Here is a 15,698-nt window from a genome sequence, read left to right on the forward strand (position 1 = left end):
TAGGACCTAGTGAATGTGTGGTGCTAATGTACTGAGACTGTTAAAAAAGAGACGGTGGGGGAGAGAAATCACAGAATTCGTGTGAGTACTCTCCAGAGATGCTATAATTCGGTAAACTTGGCAACCCAGTGGGAGACAGCAGGAGAATTTGAGGCCACACTGAGGGCAGCACAGATTCCCTGTGTGCTACTTGGGAAAGAGCTTCCGATCTCTGGCTCCTGTGGGTATATCATTTGCCTGCTAACTACCTTCAATTCTGCTCAGCTGTGAGGAATTACTTCCCTTCCGAATCAAAAAAAAGAAAGAGAAAGAAAGAGAGAAAAAAAGAGTGAAAGAAAAGAAAGAAAGAGATTTACCACGCCTAACCTGGGAGTGTCACCTTTAGCACAACTTAACCCTGAGGAGCCAAACAGAGCTCTCAGGCCACACCCATCTCAAGCCTCTAAGGCTCCATAAAAAGCAGACAGTTCACTTAATACAGTCATAGTATAACAAGAAAAAACCACCACAGCAAGGGAAGAAGAATCCAAAGAATATCTCCACAATGCCAAGCAACAAACACAGAAACCAAGGAAACAAGAACAAGGAAGACATTATGATACCCCCAAATGAACAAGACACCCCAAGCCAAGATTATGAAGATGATGTGATGGAAGAAATGCAAGATACCGATTTCAAAAAGTTTATTATAAGAACAATTAGAAGTTTTCAAAAACAAATGCTTGAGCTATGGAATTCCTTACTGGACAGGATAGAAAATCTCCTTTGAGAAAATGAAATCTTAAGGAGGAATCAAAATGAAATGCAGAAACTAGTAGAACAGGAAAATGTGATAGTGAAGAGAAATCAAAATGAAATGAAGAACTCAATACATCAAATGACAAACTAATTTGAGAGCCTTAAAAACAGAGTCAGTGAAACAGAAGAGAGAATATTGGACTTAGAAGACAGAGCACAGGAAAGTATACAGTCAAACCAAAGAAAAGAAGAGGAAATTAGAAATCTAAAAAATATTGTTGGGAATCTACAGGATACTATTAAAAAACCTAACATTCGGGTTCTAGGAGTTCCTGAAGTCATGGAGACAGAGAAAGGATTAGAAGGCCTTTTTAGTGAGATACTAGCAGAAAACGTCCCAGGTTTGGAGAAGGACAGAGACATCCTAGTACAGGAAGTTCATAGAACCCCTAATAAACATGATAAAAGAGATCCTCACCACGACACATTGTAATTAAACTCACTACAGTGAAACATAAAGATTATAAAATGTGCAAGAGAGAAACATCAGATTACTCTCAGAGGGTCTCCAATTAGACTCACAGCAGACTTCTCATCAGAAACCCTACAAGCTAGGAGAGAATGGCGAGACATAGCCCAGGTACTAAGAAAGAAAAACTGCCAGCCCAGAATATTATATCCTGCAAAGCTCTCATTTGTGAATGAAGGTGAAAGAAAGACCTTTCATAGCAAACAAATTCAAAGAATTTGTCGCCACTCATCCATCCCTGCAAAAGATGCTTAAAGATGTGTTACACACAGAAACACAGAAACATGGTCATCAATATGAAAGAAGGTAAGGGAAGGAAACCTCACAGCAAAAGATCACAGGAAGTTCAAAGCATATATTAGATCTTTGGCAAATGGTAGGGCAAAGTTACTGCTTATCAATAGTCACATTGAACATTAATGGCCTGAACTCTCCAGTTAAAAGACACACATTGGCTGACTGGGTTAAGGAACAAAACTCATCTATTTGCTGCTTACAAGAAACACATCTTTCTAACAAAGATGCATACAGACTAAAAGTGAAAGGCTGGAAAAAGATATACCATGCCAACAGAAATGAAAAAAGAGCGGGCGTAGCCATCTTAATATCAGATAATATAAACTTTAACACAAAAACTGTTAAGAGACAAAGAGGGGCACTATATAATGATTAAGGGATCAATTCAACAGGAAGATATAATGATTATCAATGTATATGCACCTAATTACAGGGCACCGGTTTGTTTAAAAGACTTCTTAAGGGACTTAAAGAGAGACTTAGACTCCAATACAATAGTACTGGGGGACTTCAATACTCCACTCTCAGATCAACAGGACAGAAGATCAAGGAGACAGTAGATTTAAACTACACTATAGCCCAAATGAACCTAACATGTGTACAGAACTTTTCATCCGACACAGAAAGCATTTACATTCTTCTCAGCAGTACATGGAGCCTTCTCTAGGATTGACCACATACTAGGCCATAAAGCAAGTCTCAGAAAATTCAAAAGAATTAGAATCATACCATGCAGCTTCTCAGACCATAGAGGAATGAAGTTGGAAATTAGCAACTCGGGAATCCCTAGAGCATATGCAAACACATGGAGACTGAATAACATGCTCCTGAATGAACAATGGGTCATAGAAGAAATTAAAAGAGAAATCAAAAACTTTCTGAAAGTAAATGAGGATAACAGCACAGAATACCAAAACTTATGGGATACAGCAAAAGCAGTGTTAGGAGGAAAGGTTATATCAATAGGTGCCTACATCAAGAAATTGGAAAGGCACCAAATAAATGAGCTTTCAGTTCATCTAAAGGCTCTAGAAAATCAGCAGCAAACCAGACCCAAATCTAGTAGGAGAAGAGAAATAATCAAAATCAGAGAAGAAATCAACAGTATTGAATCAAAAAAAAAATTACAAAAATCAGCCAAGCGAAGAGCTGGTTTTTTAAAAAAAATCAAATTGACACCCCATTGGCCCAACTAACTAAAAAAAGAAAAGACCCAAATCAATAAAATCAGAGATGAAAAAGGAAACGTAACAATAGACACCACAGAAATAAAAAGAATCATCAGAAATTACTACAAGGACTTGTATGCAAGCAAACAGGGAAATCTATCAGAAAAGGTTAGATTCCTGGACACATGCAACCTACCTAAATTGATCCAGGAAGACATAGAAAACCTAAACAGACCCATAACTGAGACAGAAATTGAAACAGTAATAAAGGCCCTCCCAACTAGAAAAGCCCAGGACCAGATGGATTCACTGCTGAGTTCTACCAGACAATTAAAGAAGAACTAACTCCAATTCTTCTCAAACTATTCAGAACAATCGAAAAAGAGGGAATCCTCCCAAATTATTTCTATGAAGCCAGCATCACCTTAATTCCTAAGCTGGAAAAAGATGCAGCATTGAAAGAGAATGACAGACCAATATCCCTGATGAACATAGGTGCAAAAATCCTGAATAAAATACTGGCCAATAGAATGCAACAACACATCAGAAAGATCATCCACCCAAACCAAGTGGGATTTATCCCTGGTATGCAGGGATGGTTCAATGTTCACAAAACAATCAATGTGATATACCACATTAACAGACTGCAGAAGAAAAACCATATGATTATCTCAATAGACACAGAGAAAGCATTTGATAAAATACAACACCCTTTCATGATGAAAACTCTAAGCAAACTGGGTATGGAAGGAACATTCCTCAATACAATCAAAGCAATATATGAAAAACCCATGGCCAACATCCTATTGAATGGGGAAAAGTTGGAAGCATTTCCACTGAGATCTGGTACCAGACAGGGATGCCCACTCTCAGCACTGCTCTTCAATATAGTTCTGGAAGTTTTAGCCAGAGCTATTAGGCAAGAAAAAGAAATTTAAGGGATACAAATTGTGAAGGAAGAACTCAAACTATCCCTCTTTGCAGACGATATGATTCTTTATTTAGGGGATCCAAAGAACTCTACTAAGAGAATATTGGAACTCATCGAAGAGTTTGGCAAAGTAGCAAGATATAAATTCAATGCACAAAAATCAACAGCCTTTGTATACACAGAAAAATGCCACGACTGAGGAAGAACTTGTAAGATCAATCCCATTCACAATAGCTACAAAAATAATCAAATACCTTGGAATACTTAAGCAAGGACGTTAAGATCTCTATGATGAGAATTACAAAACCTTAAAGAAAGAGACGAGGATACTAAAAAATGGAGAAATCTTCCATTCTCATGGATTGGAAGAATCAATATCATCATAATGTCCATTCTCCCAAAAGCAATTTATGCATTCAATGCAATACCAATCAAAATACCAAAGACATTCTTCTCAGATCTGGAAAAAATGATGCTGAAATTCATATGGAGACACTGGAGACCTCGAATAGCTAAAGCAATCTTGTACAACAAAAACAAAGCCGGAGGCATCACAATACCAGATTTCAGGACATACTACAGGGCATTTGTAATCAGAACAGCATGGTGCTGGTACAGAAACAGATGGATTGACCAATGGAACAGAATAGAAACACCAGAAATCAACCCAAACATCTACAACCAACTTATATTTGATCAAGGATACAAACCAATCCCTGGAGTAAGGACAGTCTATTCAAATAACGGTGCTGGGAAAACTGGATTTCCACATGCAGAATCATGAAGCAAGACCCCTACCTTTCATCTTACACAAGAATTCACTCAACATGGATTAAAGACTTAAATCTATGACCCGATACCATCAAATTATTAGAGAGCATTGGAGAAACCCTGCAAGATATAGGCACAGGAAAAGACTTCTTGGAAAATACCCCAGGAGCACAGGCAGTCAAAGCCAAAATTAACTATTTGGATTGCATCAAATTGAGAAGTTTCTGTACTGCAAAAGAAATAGTCAGGAAAGTGAATAGGAAACTGACAGAATGGGAAAAAATATTTGCAAACTATGCAATAGATAAAGGTTGATAACCAGAATCTACAAAGAAATCAAGAAACTCCACAACATCAAAACAAACAACCCACTTAAGAGATGGGCCAAGGACCTCAATAGACATTTTTCAAAAGAGAAAGTCCAAATGGCCAACAGACACATGAAAAAATGTTCAAGATCACTAGCAATTAGGGAAATGCAAATCAAAACCACAATGAGGTTTCATCTCTCCCTGGTGAGAATGGCTCACATTCAGAAATCAACCAACAATAGATGCTGGAGAGGATGTGGGGAAGAAGGGACACTAACCCACTGTTGGTGGGAATGCAAACTGGTAAAGCCACTATGGAAGTCAGTCTGGAGATTCCTCAGAAACCTGAATAGAACCCTACGATTCAACCCAGCCATCCACTCCTTGGAATTTACACAAAGGAAATTAAATTGGCAATCAAAAAAACTGTCTGCACCTTAATGTTTATTGCAGCTCAACTCATAATAGCTAAGACCTGGGAACCAACCCAAATGCCCATCAACAGTAGACTGGATAAAGAAATTATGGGACATGTACTCTAGAATACTATACAGCAGTCAAAAACAATGAAATCCGCTCATTTGCAACAAAATGGAGGAATCTGGAAAGCATTATGCTGAGTGAATTAAGCCAGTCCCAAAGGGACAAATATCATATGTTCTCCCTGATCAGTGACAACTAACTGAGCACCAAAGGGGAAACCTGTGGAAGTGAAATAGACACTATGAGAAACAGTGACTTGATCAGCTCTTGTGCTGACTGTTGATGTACAATGTAATACTTTATCCCTTTTAGTATTTATTTTTGTTCTAGTACTGGTGGTTGAACTCTGTAATCAACACACAATTATTCTTAGGTGTTTAAATCTTAACTGAAAAGTGATCCCTGTTAAATATAAGAGTGGAAAAAGAGAGGGAGGAGATGCACAATTTGGGACATGCTCAATCGGACTTGCCCCAAATGGTGGAGTTAGAAATGTTCCAGGGATTCCAATACAATCCCATCAAGGTGGCGTGTACCAATGCCATCTTACTAGTCCAGGTGATCAATTTCTGTTCACAATTGATCACACTGATAGATCTAAGAGTCAAAGGGATCACACAAACAAGACTAATGTCTTCTAATACTAACTGATAAAACCAAAAAGGGAGAGAAGGATCCAGCATGGGAAGCAGGATACACAGCAGACTCATAGAATGGCAAATGTCCTAAACAGCACTCAGGCCTCAGAATCAGCCCTTAAGGCATTCAGATCTGGCTGAAGAGCCTATGAGAGTATTTTAGGCATGGAAATCCGAGACACTCTGGAAAAACAAAAAAACACAAAACCCTAAATGAAAGATCTCTGCGAGTGAGATCCCAGTCGAAAGAACGGGGCCATCAAAGAAGGAGGTACCTTTCTCTGAAGGGAGGAGAGATCTTCCACTTTGACTATGACCCTGTCAGAATAAGATCGAAGTCAGAGAACTCAAAAGGCTTCCATAGCCTTGGCAAATCATGACTAGAGCCTAGGGTGATTACTGACGCCATAAACAAGAGTGTCAAATTGTTAAGTCAACAACAGGAGTTATTGTGTACTTACGTCTCATGTGGGATCTGTCCTTAATGTGTTGTCCAATGTGAAGTAATGCTATAACTAGTACTGAAACAGATTTTACCCTTTGTGTTTCTGTGTGTGTGCAAACTGATGAAATCTTAATATATACTAAATTGATCTGTATAAAGATAATTGAAAATGAATCTTGATTTGAATGGGATGGGAGAGGGAGTGGGAGATGGGAGGGTTGCAACTGGGAGGGAATTTATAGGGGAGGAAAGCCATTGTAATCCATAAACTGTAATTTGGAAATTTATATTTACTAAATAAAAGTAAAAAAAAAAAAAAGTAATAGAGGCTGGCGCCGTGGCCCAATAGGCTAATCCTCCACTTTGCAGTGCCGGCACATTGGGTTCTAGTCCTGGTCGGGGTGCCAGTTTCTGTCCCAATTGCCCCTCTTCCAGGTCAGCTCTCTGCTATGGCCCGGGAGTGCAGTGGAGGATGGCCCAAGTCCTTGGGCCCTGCACCCCCTGAGAGACCACGATAAGCACCTGGCTCCTGCCTTCAGATCAGCATGGTGCACCGGTCGCGGTGGCTATTGGAGGGTGAACCAATGACAAAAGGAAGACCTTTCTCTCTGTCTCTCTCTCACACTGTCCACTCTGCCTGTCAAAAAAAAATAGAATGTTAAATGTAACAGTTCCTGTTTTCTCAGAATTTCATCTGATTGCCCAATACAAAGGTACTTCACAGTTAGTGGAAATAGAATTAAAAGACATTTATTTTGACACAAAAAAATTCTGAAATCCATGCATACTTTTCCATAATACATATTTCTATAATCTTTCTGAGTATCTCTCACATTTGAGGAGTAAAAATTAATAAACTTTTTATCCTGATTAAAAAAAAACCCTAATTAACGTATTGGCAAGCATGCACTGTTGCTGGAAATTTAATATGGTGTAGATATAATGGAAAGCAGTATTGCACATCCTAAAAAATTAAAATATGTTACCTGTCCTCTAGCAATCCAATCCTGGATATGTATCCAAAATAATGGAAAATGGAATTTCAGGCAGATATTTGAACACCAGATTTTGTTGCATCATAATTCATAATACTCAAGATATGAAAACAACCCTAATCTATCAACATATAAAGAAAATACATATATTATAACTAGATATTATTCAGCCTTTAAAAAGAAGCCAATCTTATCAAATACTAAGATATAGATAAACTTTTAGACTATTATGCTAAATAAGTCCATCAAAAAAAGAAAAGTACTACATTATTCCACATACATGAGTTAGATAAAATATTTTCACTCCTAGAAATTGGAAGTACATGGTGGTTAGGAGGGGCAGAGGGAGGGAAAAAAACATGGAATTAGTAACTGAATATAGATTTTCAGTTTTGCAAGAGTTAGAAGGGAGAGAGGAGACTCAACAGGTTAGAAAAATAGAATATAACAGATTTTTATATTTAAATCCAAAATTTCAGTAAATACATTTAATATAATTTAAAACAGGATTCTCCAAATATAAGACAAAAATCATTGGTCAAAAATAAAATTTAACTCTCAGTCTTTGCAAGAGATACATCAAATATATATACATAGAAAATTTGAAAGTAATAGGTTAAAAATATAGCATGTGAACATTTTTATATATTGATATACCTCTTCTTACTGAGATAAAATAGATTTATTAGTATTCTATTGCTGCATAGCAAATCACCACAAATTTAAGCAGCTTAAAAGAATACCTATGTATTATTTCACAGTGTCATAGATCAAATATCTGCTACCATATGACTAGAATCTGTCAGAATATCAAGAGACTGGAATCAAAAGGTCAATCTAACTTATCTTATTGAGATTCTAAAAGAAAAATACTCTCCCAAGTTCATCCTATTTGTTGACAGATTTCAGTTTCTTGTGGTTGCAGGACAGAGGGCCCTATTTCTTTGATGGTCAACCTGTGAATGCCATTCTTAGCTTCTGGAAGCGGCCTGCATCCCTTGCCACTTGGTCTCTTGCATGGTTCCCTGAAAGTACAGCAACAAGTTTATACATCTAATACTACTTATGATTCTTTTTTTTTTTTTTTTTGGACAGGCAGAGTGGACAGTAGAGGGAGACAGAGAGAAAGGTCTTCCTTTTTGCCGTTGGTTCACCCTCCAATGGCCGCCACGGTAGGCGCGCTGCAGACGGCGCACCGTGCTGTTCCGATGGCAGGAGCCAGGTGCATCTCCTGGTCTCCCATGGGGTGCAGGGCCCAAGCACTTGGGCCATCCTCCACTGCACTCCCTGGCCACAGCAGAGAGCTGGCCTGGAAGAGGGGCAACCGGGACAGGATCGGTACCCCGACCGGGACTAGAACCTGGTGTGCCGGCGCCGCAAGGCGGAGGATTAGCCTACTGAGCCGCAGCGCCGGCTCTTCTTATGATTCTAATCTCAATTCCCTGTGTCTTTGACATCTAGACCTGTATTTAGTGGGCTCATGTGATTAGATAAGGTTCACTTGATCTTTCCTGAAGTCAACATAACCTAGCCTTGTACAAGATGCAGGTATTCTGGGGGATAGATTAGAATTCTGCCTACCACAGTATACTTTTAAGCAAGAAGTGTTACCACATATGCTCTGTCTCTATGGCTGCTGCAAGAACCAGGCTAACAGCTAGGACTTGACATTGAATCACCAACAGCCAGCAACAAAACAGCTCAGCTGTCACCACTCTCCAACAGTTTTTTAATACTCCATGTATATATTAACTTCCACAAAAAAGAGAAAACATGTGATACTTGTCTTTTTGGGTCTGGTTATTTAGCGTAGCATAGTGATTTCCAGTTCCATCCATTTTGTTGCAAATGTCAGGACTTCATTCTTTTTATGGCGGAATAATCTTCAATCATGTATGTGTACCACGTTTTCTTTATCCAATCAAGGTCAGGGGTGCAGGGGACAGTTTGTGTTCAAGTTGTATCCCATTTGTTTTGGGCTTCCACCCAAAATGAATGTGCCCTGAGAAAGTGTCCATGCTCCAAAGAAGAGTTGTCTCCATGCAGTTTCAACAGCCCAAATTAAAACAACTCCATTGCATTCTCTCTAGCCCTCTGCAATGCAGATTTATTTTAATTCTTAAATTATTTATGAAGCAGCTTTCTAAGTTGGACTTGATTATTTAACCATGCATTTCTTTCACAGTTGAAGTTTACATGTCTAGATTGGATCACCCTGTAGAATACATATTCAACTTTCCCATTTAGTACATATTTTTACAAAACCACTTCCCTGAATGTCATCTCCCATTACACACACCACACTGATCAGAAAGGTAAACTGTTAACATCAATTTGTTGACTCAAGTTAAATAAAACTTTCTTATAATCCTGCAAAACAAATAGCAAAATAAGCATTACCACAAGTAGAAGGGACAATTTCAAAATAATAAAATGGTGAATCCTCTAGGATTTTGAAGACAGAATTTCAAAATATACAGTGCAAAAATTAAAATGAAAAGAGGTATAAATCTGCAAGCAATGAGATATGTTAACACAAACCTGTCTCTGCTTTAGATTTTAAAATCAGAAAAAAATCATAACAACTTAGATTTGGACATCACAATTAATAAATCTGACCTTATTGATATATTTAGTCTATTATACTTTACAACTCAAGAGTTTGCATTCTTTTCAAGAACTCATGGGATACATACTAAAATTGATCTTATGCTAGGCAATAATACAGCTATCAATAAATTTTAAAGTGGTATGTCATATATAAAATGTTTACTAATGACAATGAAATTGAACTAGAAACCAATAAAAATATACGAAGAGAATTTACAATTTTTGGAAATCAAGCCATTTACATCCAACTTAATGGTTAATGAAGAAATATCAATATAAAAAGTTTAAATATCTCAGACTGAAAGATAGTGAAAATACAATGCATCATCGCATTTACATTCATCTAAATCTACATTTAAAGGTAAATTCACAATCATTACTGTGGTAATAAGAAATAAAATTCAGTTATCTATCTTAGCAAATCAAAAAAGTGACAAAAAACTGACATTTTTTGTCAGCATGTAGAGCCATTCCCTGCAACATTGGTATCTCATATGAGAGCCAGTTCAAGTCCCTGCCGCTTCACTTCTGATCCATCTCCCTGCTGATGTGCCTGTGAAAGCAGTGGAAGATGGCTCCAAGTACTTGGTCCCCTGCCACACACTATGCAAGAACCAGATAAAGCTCTGGCTTTAGCTTGGCCCAGCCCTGACCTTTGTGGCGTAAATCAGCAGTCTCTCTCCAACTCTGGCTTTCATATAAATAAATAAATATTTTAAAAAGAAATCTCAAAAATATGAAAAGAGAAACTAATAATGTTAAAAACAGAAATTGGGGCAGACATACTATCACAGGTTAAATTTCCACTTGGGATGTTTGCATCCCTATCAGAGTATGGGATCGAATCCCACCTTGACTTCTGGTCCAGTTTCCTGTTGATGAGCCAATCATGTAGCATGCAATAGCAGAAGTACTTCGGTTCTTGCCACCATATGGGAGACCTGGATGGAATTCCTACCTCCTGGCTTTGACTTGTCTCCAGCCCAGTCTGTTTAGGGAGTGAACAGCAGACAGATGATATATTCTCATTTTAACACTCTCTGTCTCTCTCTCTCTCATACACACACACACACATTGTCACTCTGCCTTTAAAATAAATATATATTTTTTAAAAAATATAAAAATTACTTAAACAGAAAGCAAAAGTACAAAAGCAGCCTCAACAAAGCTAAAGTTTGTTCATGGAAAAAAATAATAAAGTTGTAAAGATAACTGCAATGTAGATAAACTTAATATCAGAAATAGGGGCAAGTGTTGTGCTATAACAAGTTAGGCTGCCAGCATCCTACATCAGGGTGCTGGTTCAAGCAATCCAGCGGATCTGCATCTGATGCACCTTCATGCTAATGTGCCTGGGAAAGCAGCAGAGAAAGGCCCAAGTGCTTGAGCCCCTGCCATCTACATGGTAGACTTGGCAGGCAACTGGATTGGAAGTGGAGCATCCAGGACACAAACTAGTGCCCATATGGTATGCCAGTGCCACAGATGGAAACTTAACCTTCTACACAACAGTGGTGGCCCCAAAATGCACTTTCAATGCATTTTCCTATATATTCAGAGAGGGTCATTGTATAAAAATTTTGGAAATAATGACAGAGATATTTGGCCGCCAAAATAAAACTGCATAAATGAGCTTTATGGCCAAAATATTCCCAGAGATAAAGTTGACTACTACATTAAAAATATATAATAGCTTTAAATTTGTATCTATTTAATAATATGTCTTTAAAATTTATTAAGCAAGTATTGATGTAAATACAAAGAGAAATTGACAAAGCAAAAATTGTATTTAGAGAGAAATTTCTTTTATAGTTGATAGGATAAAGTAAGGAAATTTAAAAAACATGATTTACAAACTTGACATATATATACATAAATATACAATATCACCATAAAGAAGATAAAACATTAAGCAACAAGCTTCCAGAAGACAGTTGTATAACTACCAAAATTTTGAATCCAGAATATATAATTTTAAATAAGAAAAATGGACCCAACACAATTGAAAAATTAACAAAAAACTTGGAGCAGACCTTTGACAGAAAAGAAAATTCATAGTTTGATTTCATTAATAACTAGATAGCTACAAATTAAAGCAACAATAAAATGCCACTTTGCATTCAACACATATCGACAAAAAAATTTAGAAGATTTTTAGTAATAAGTTCTAGAAAGAATGTAGATCATTAAGAAATTTTCTGTATCAAAATCATGGTATAAATTTGTAAATTTGGGAATAGTTTAACATTATTTTCTATACTTAAATATTCTGATATCTTGAGACCTACCTGATAGCTATACTTAAATATTCTGATATCTTGAGACACACACACATGGTTCTTTGTAGCTTCATTATCTGTAATAGCAAAAAGAAAAGAATAGAAAACAACTGACCCAATTGCCCAGTGACTAAAAATCTAAACTGTGTTCTAATTTAATTGCATATTAAATATAACAATTAAAATGAACAAAATATAGCTGCAAGTAACCATATGGATGAATTTCATGAATCTAAGATGAAAAATGCCAAGTTTCTTACATTTATATACATCATGATATCCTTATTGTAACTTTTAAAAAGAAGCACAATTCGACAAAATATTTTTATATACATAAAATATATATGTGATAATATGAAAAACAGCAGTGCCCGCCTTGTAGTGTAGTGTGTTAAGATGCCATAATCCCATATTGTTGCTGTTTTGAGACCCAACTGCTCCACTTCTGATCTAGCTCCCTGCTAAAGCACTTAGGAATGCAGCAAAAGGTGCTCAGGCTCCTAATCCCATGTGGGAGACCTAGAAGAAGCTCCTGGCTCCAGGCTTCACAACAGCCTGATTTCAGAATGGCCCTGCGCCAGCCGTTGCGCCATTTGGGGATTGAACCAATAGATGGAAGATTTCTCTCTTGCTCTGTCTCTCCCTCTCCCTCTCTCTTTCACATAAATAAAAAACTAAATCTTACATTTAAAAAAGGGGGAAGAAAACAAGAGAATGATTTTAAAAAAAAAGGATGATTATTACTTCTTATTGCAAAGGAAGCAGGTAGAAACCATTTTTACTTTTTGCTTTTTACTTTGTCATTTTTTTATTTCTCTTCACTTATTGATTGGTTAACAACTCCAATAAGATACTGAATAAGAAAGTTGAGAGTGGCCATTTTTTTGCTTTATTCCCTATCTTAGGGAGAAAACATCCAGTCTTTCACCATTATGTATATTAGGCTATTATCTGTAGGTTGTTCCTAGATAACCAGTCATCAGGTTGAGGAAATTTCCTCTGTCCCCAGTTTACTGAAAGTTGCTTTTTATGAATGAGTGGTGAATTTTTGTCAAATGCTTTTCCTACATTTAATATAAGATGACCATATAGCTTTTCTTCATTAATCTGTCAATATGACTAATTATCATTTGGTGACTGATATTTTTTAATGTTTAAACTTACATTCCTAAGGTAAAACACACTCTTCATGATACATTAATTCTTCTAAATATTGCTTGATTTGATTTGCCATTTTTTTATGCCTGTGCTCATAGAGCATATAGTTTTTAATTTTCTTTTCTTGTACTGTTTTTATTTCTGGTTTTGATGTCAAGATAATGTTGCCTTCATCAGGTGTTGAGAAGTATTATATTCTCTTTTATTTTCTAGGTGCATTTTTATAAACTTCATATTATATTTCTTAAATAATAATACATCTCTAGTTAGATTTAGGGATTTGAATCCTGATAATATCAAAATTAGTTTACTTTTAATTGAGTATAAGCAAGTTTACCTAAAGGTGTGTTGTTCACTTTCTACAGGCCATTTTAATTACTCTCTACTGCACATAAAATATTAAAATGCAAGGAATTGTTCTTTTCCTAATGTTTAGATTTTCATTTATCATTTAAAAGTGCACTATTATTTTGGGCTTAGAAATGATTTATACATTAGTTTTCATTATAATGATATTTTGAAACAAAATTTTAACAGTATCTCAAGTTTTTGTACATGTGGAGTGATTATGATTTTTATTTTTATTATACTTCAATTAATGCTAATTTATTTTTCACCTAGTCATGCAGATGGATCAATAAAATTTTGGGATGCTTCTGCAAGTAAGTTTTAAGTTTCTCCCTGTATAACAGTAAACACTTGGTTAATATTTACTCATAGCCATTCACCAGTTTTCAGTTTTGGATTTAACATTTCACATATATTTTTAGCATTACAAAAATCCATATCCTATATTGTTAGATCAGTTTAAAGTGTAATCTCTGCTGTACTTTTCTTCTGTAATATAAAACAAATAGAACTATGTCATTGTTTGTCAGCAACCCATTATATCTAAAATGGACAGAGTATGCTGGAAAAAGTGCAGATTAACTCTGTTTAAGGAATTTCCTTTACTGCTTAGCTTGTGTCTTGGACAAGTGCTTTTATCCTTCTAGTCTTGACTTTTCTTCTCCATGAACTTTACCCAGTCCCATGTAGATAAGAGCAAGTGATTTGATAAATGTAAAAAATATTTTAAACTATTAAAAATTATGTAAATTTAATGAATAAATAAATATTCTGTTCAATTTTGAAAGACATGCAAAAATTGTTAAGTCTTCATTATGCTCATATATGCCCTTCAGAAAACTTAGAGTCACTAGAAAAGAAAAGAATGTATGTAACTATAGGGCAAACAGTATGGTAATTCTAAATGTAGTACAACTAAATTCTACTTGTTATCTGAAATGAGAGACATTTACTTGGACTAGTTAGATCCAGGAAGGATATTTAATCAGATAGAGTTTTGAAAGATGAATTTTTTTACATTAGGGTATAGAAAGAGAAAATTGAGTTAGCAATGATTCTGTTTCTGAGGATTTATTATCAGAAAAATGTGATTAACTGTTTTGGAAATAAGGAATACAAGATAGATGTTGAGGTTTGAATTTTGTGCTAACACTAGAATACACAAGTAATGGTATCCAGCAGATAGGGACAACATTCATGAGTGTAAACTATATTTGAAAGCATAGACGTGAATACATCTGAGGAAGGCTATAATAACAAGAAAAGTGGAGGAATAAAGTTGACTGTTAATGGTACTGTTAACCCACAAGGGAGAGCCTCTCAGCAACCAGGCAAATCATCACCAATAGAAAAAAATCATGGTTTATGAGAAACACAGTAAAGAACAAGTGCTTAAGAGTCGATTCAAAAGGGCAACAGCTCTCTTTTGATGAATCTTTTCATGTAAATCTGAATTTGTTTCTGGAACAAAATTAATTGCATAGTAAAGTCATTGTTCTTGCCTCATCTCCTCAAAGTCACTTGTTAGCTTCTAAGATGTGAGAGGACACTTTTAACACTCTTAGATATTAGAGTGCATAAGATTCTTAGACATGCAAAATATTTTATTAATTTTTAAATCAAAACTTTTCTATCACATTCAAATATAAACTATAAAACTTGCACATTAATATTTTAGTTGTCATCAGTTATAAAGGCATTTTCAACATAATGTGTGTGACTGAATATCATTTAGATTGATAATTTTGTGAACTTGTCTAATAGAGGAACTGAGGGGAATTTTAATAATTGAATAGCAATGTATGTATCAGATTTATACTTCTGAGTAATAAATTGCTAAAGTTAACAGCTTGGAATAACACTCATTATTTCCTAGCTTATGCATAACAGAGATTATACCTCTCACAGATTCTACTTTAACTAAAGCCCTGTGCTCAGGATCTCACAAAACTAGCCAACTTATTGACAGGGACTGCAGATTAATCTGATGCTCAGG

The 15,698-nt window shown here is 35.9% G+C and overlaps 1 protein-coding gene across 4 annotated transcripts in view; it reads left to right on the top strand.

Annotated features, from left to right (window-relative positions):
- STXBP5L (syntaxin binding protein 5L) overlaps positions 1–15,698 on the top strand; it is a 443,316-nt gene that overhangs the window by 270,351 nt on the left and 157,267 nt on the right. For all 4 annotated transcript variants that reach the window (XM_062208715.1, XM_062208727.1, XM_062208721.1 and 1 more), the window contains one exon: positions 13,976–14,016. In XM_062208715.1, coding sequence (XP_062064699.1) covers positions 13,976–14,016 — 41 coding nt within the window. The remainder of the gene's footprint in view (positions 1–13,975; positions 14,017–15,698) is intronic.

This window comes from Lepus europaeus, chromosome 2 (assembly GCF_033115175.1).
Source record: "Lepus europaeus isolate LE1 chromosome 2, mLepTim1.pri, whole genome shotgun sequence".
In the NCBI taxonomy this organism is placed as follows: Eukaryota; Metazoa; Chordata; class Mammalia; order Lagomorpha; family Leporidae; genus Lepus; species Lepus europaeus.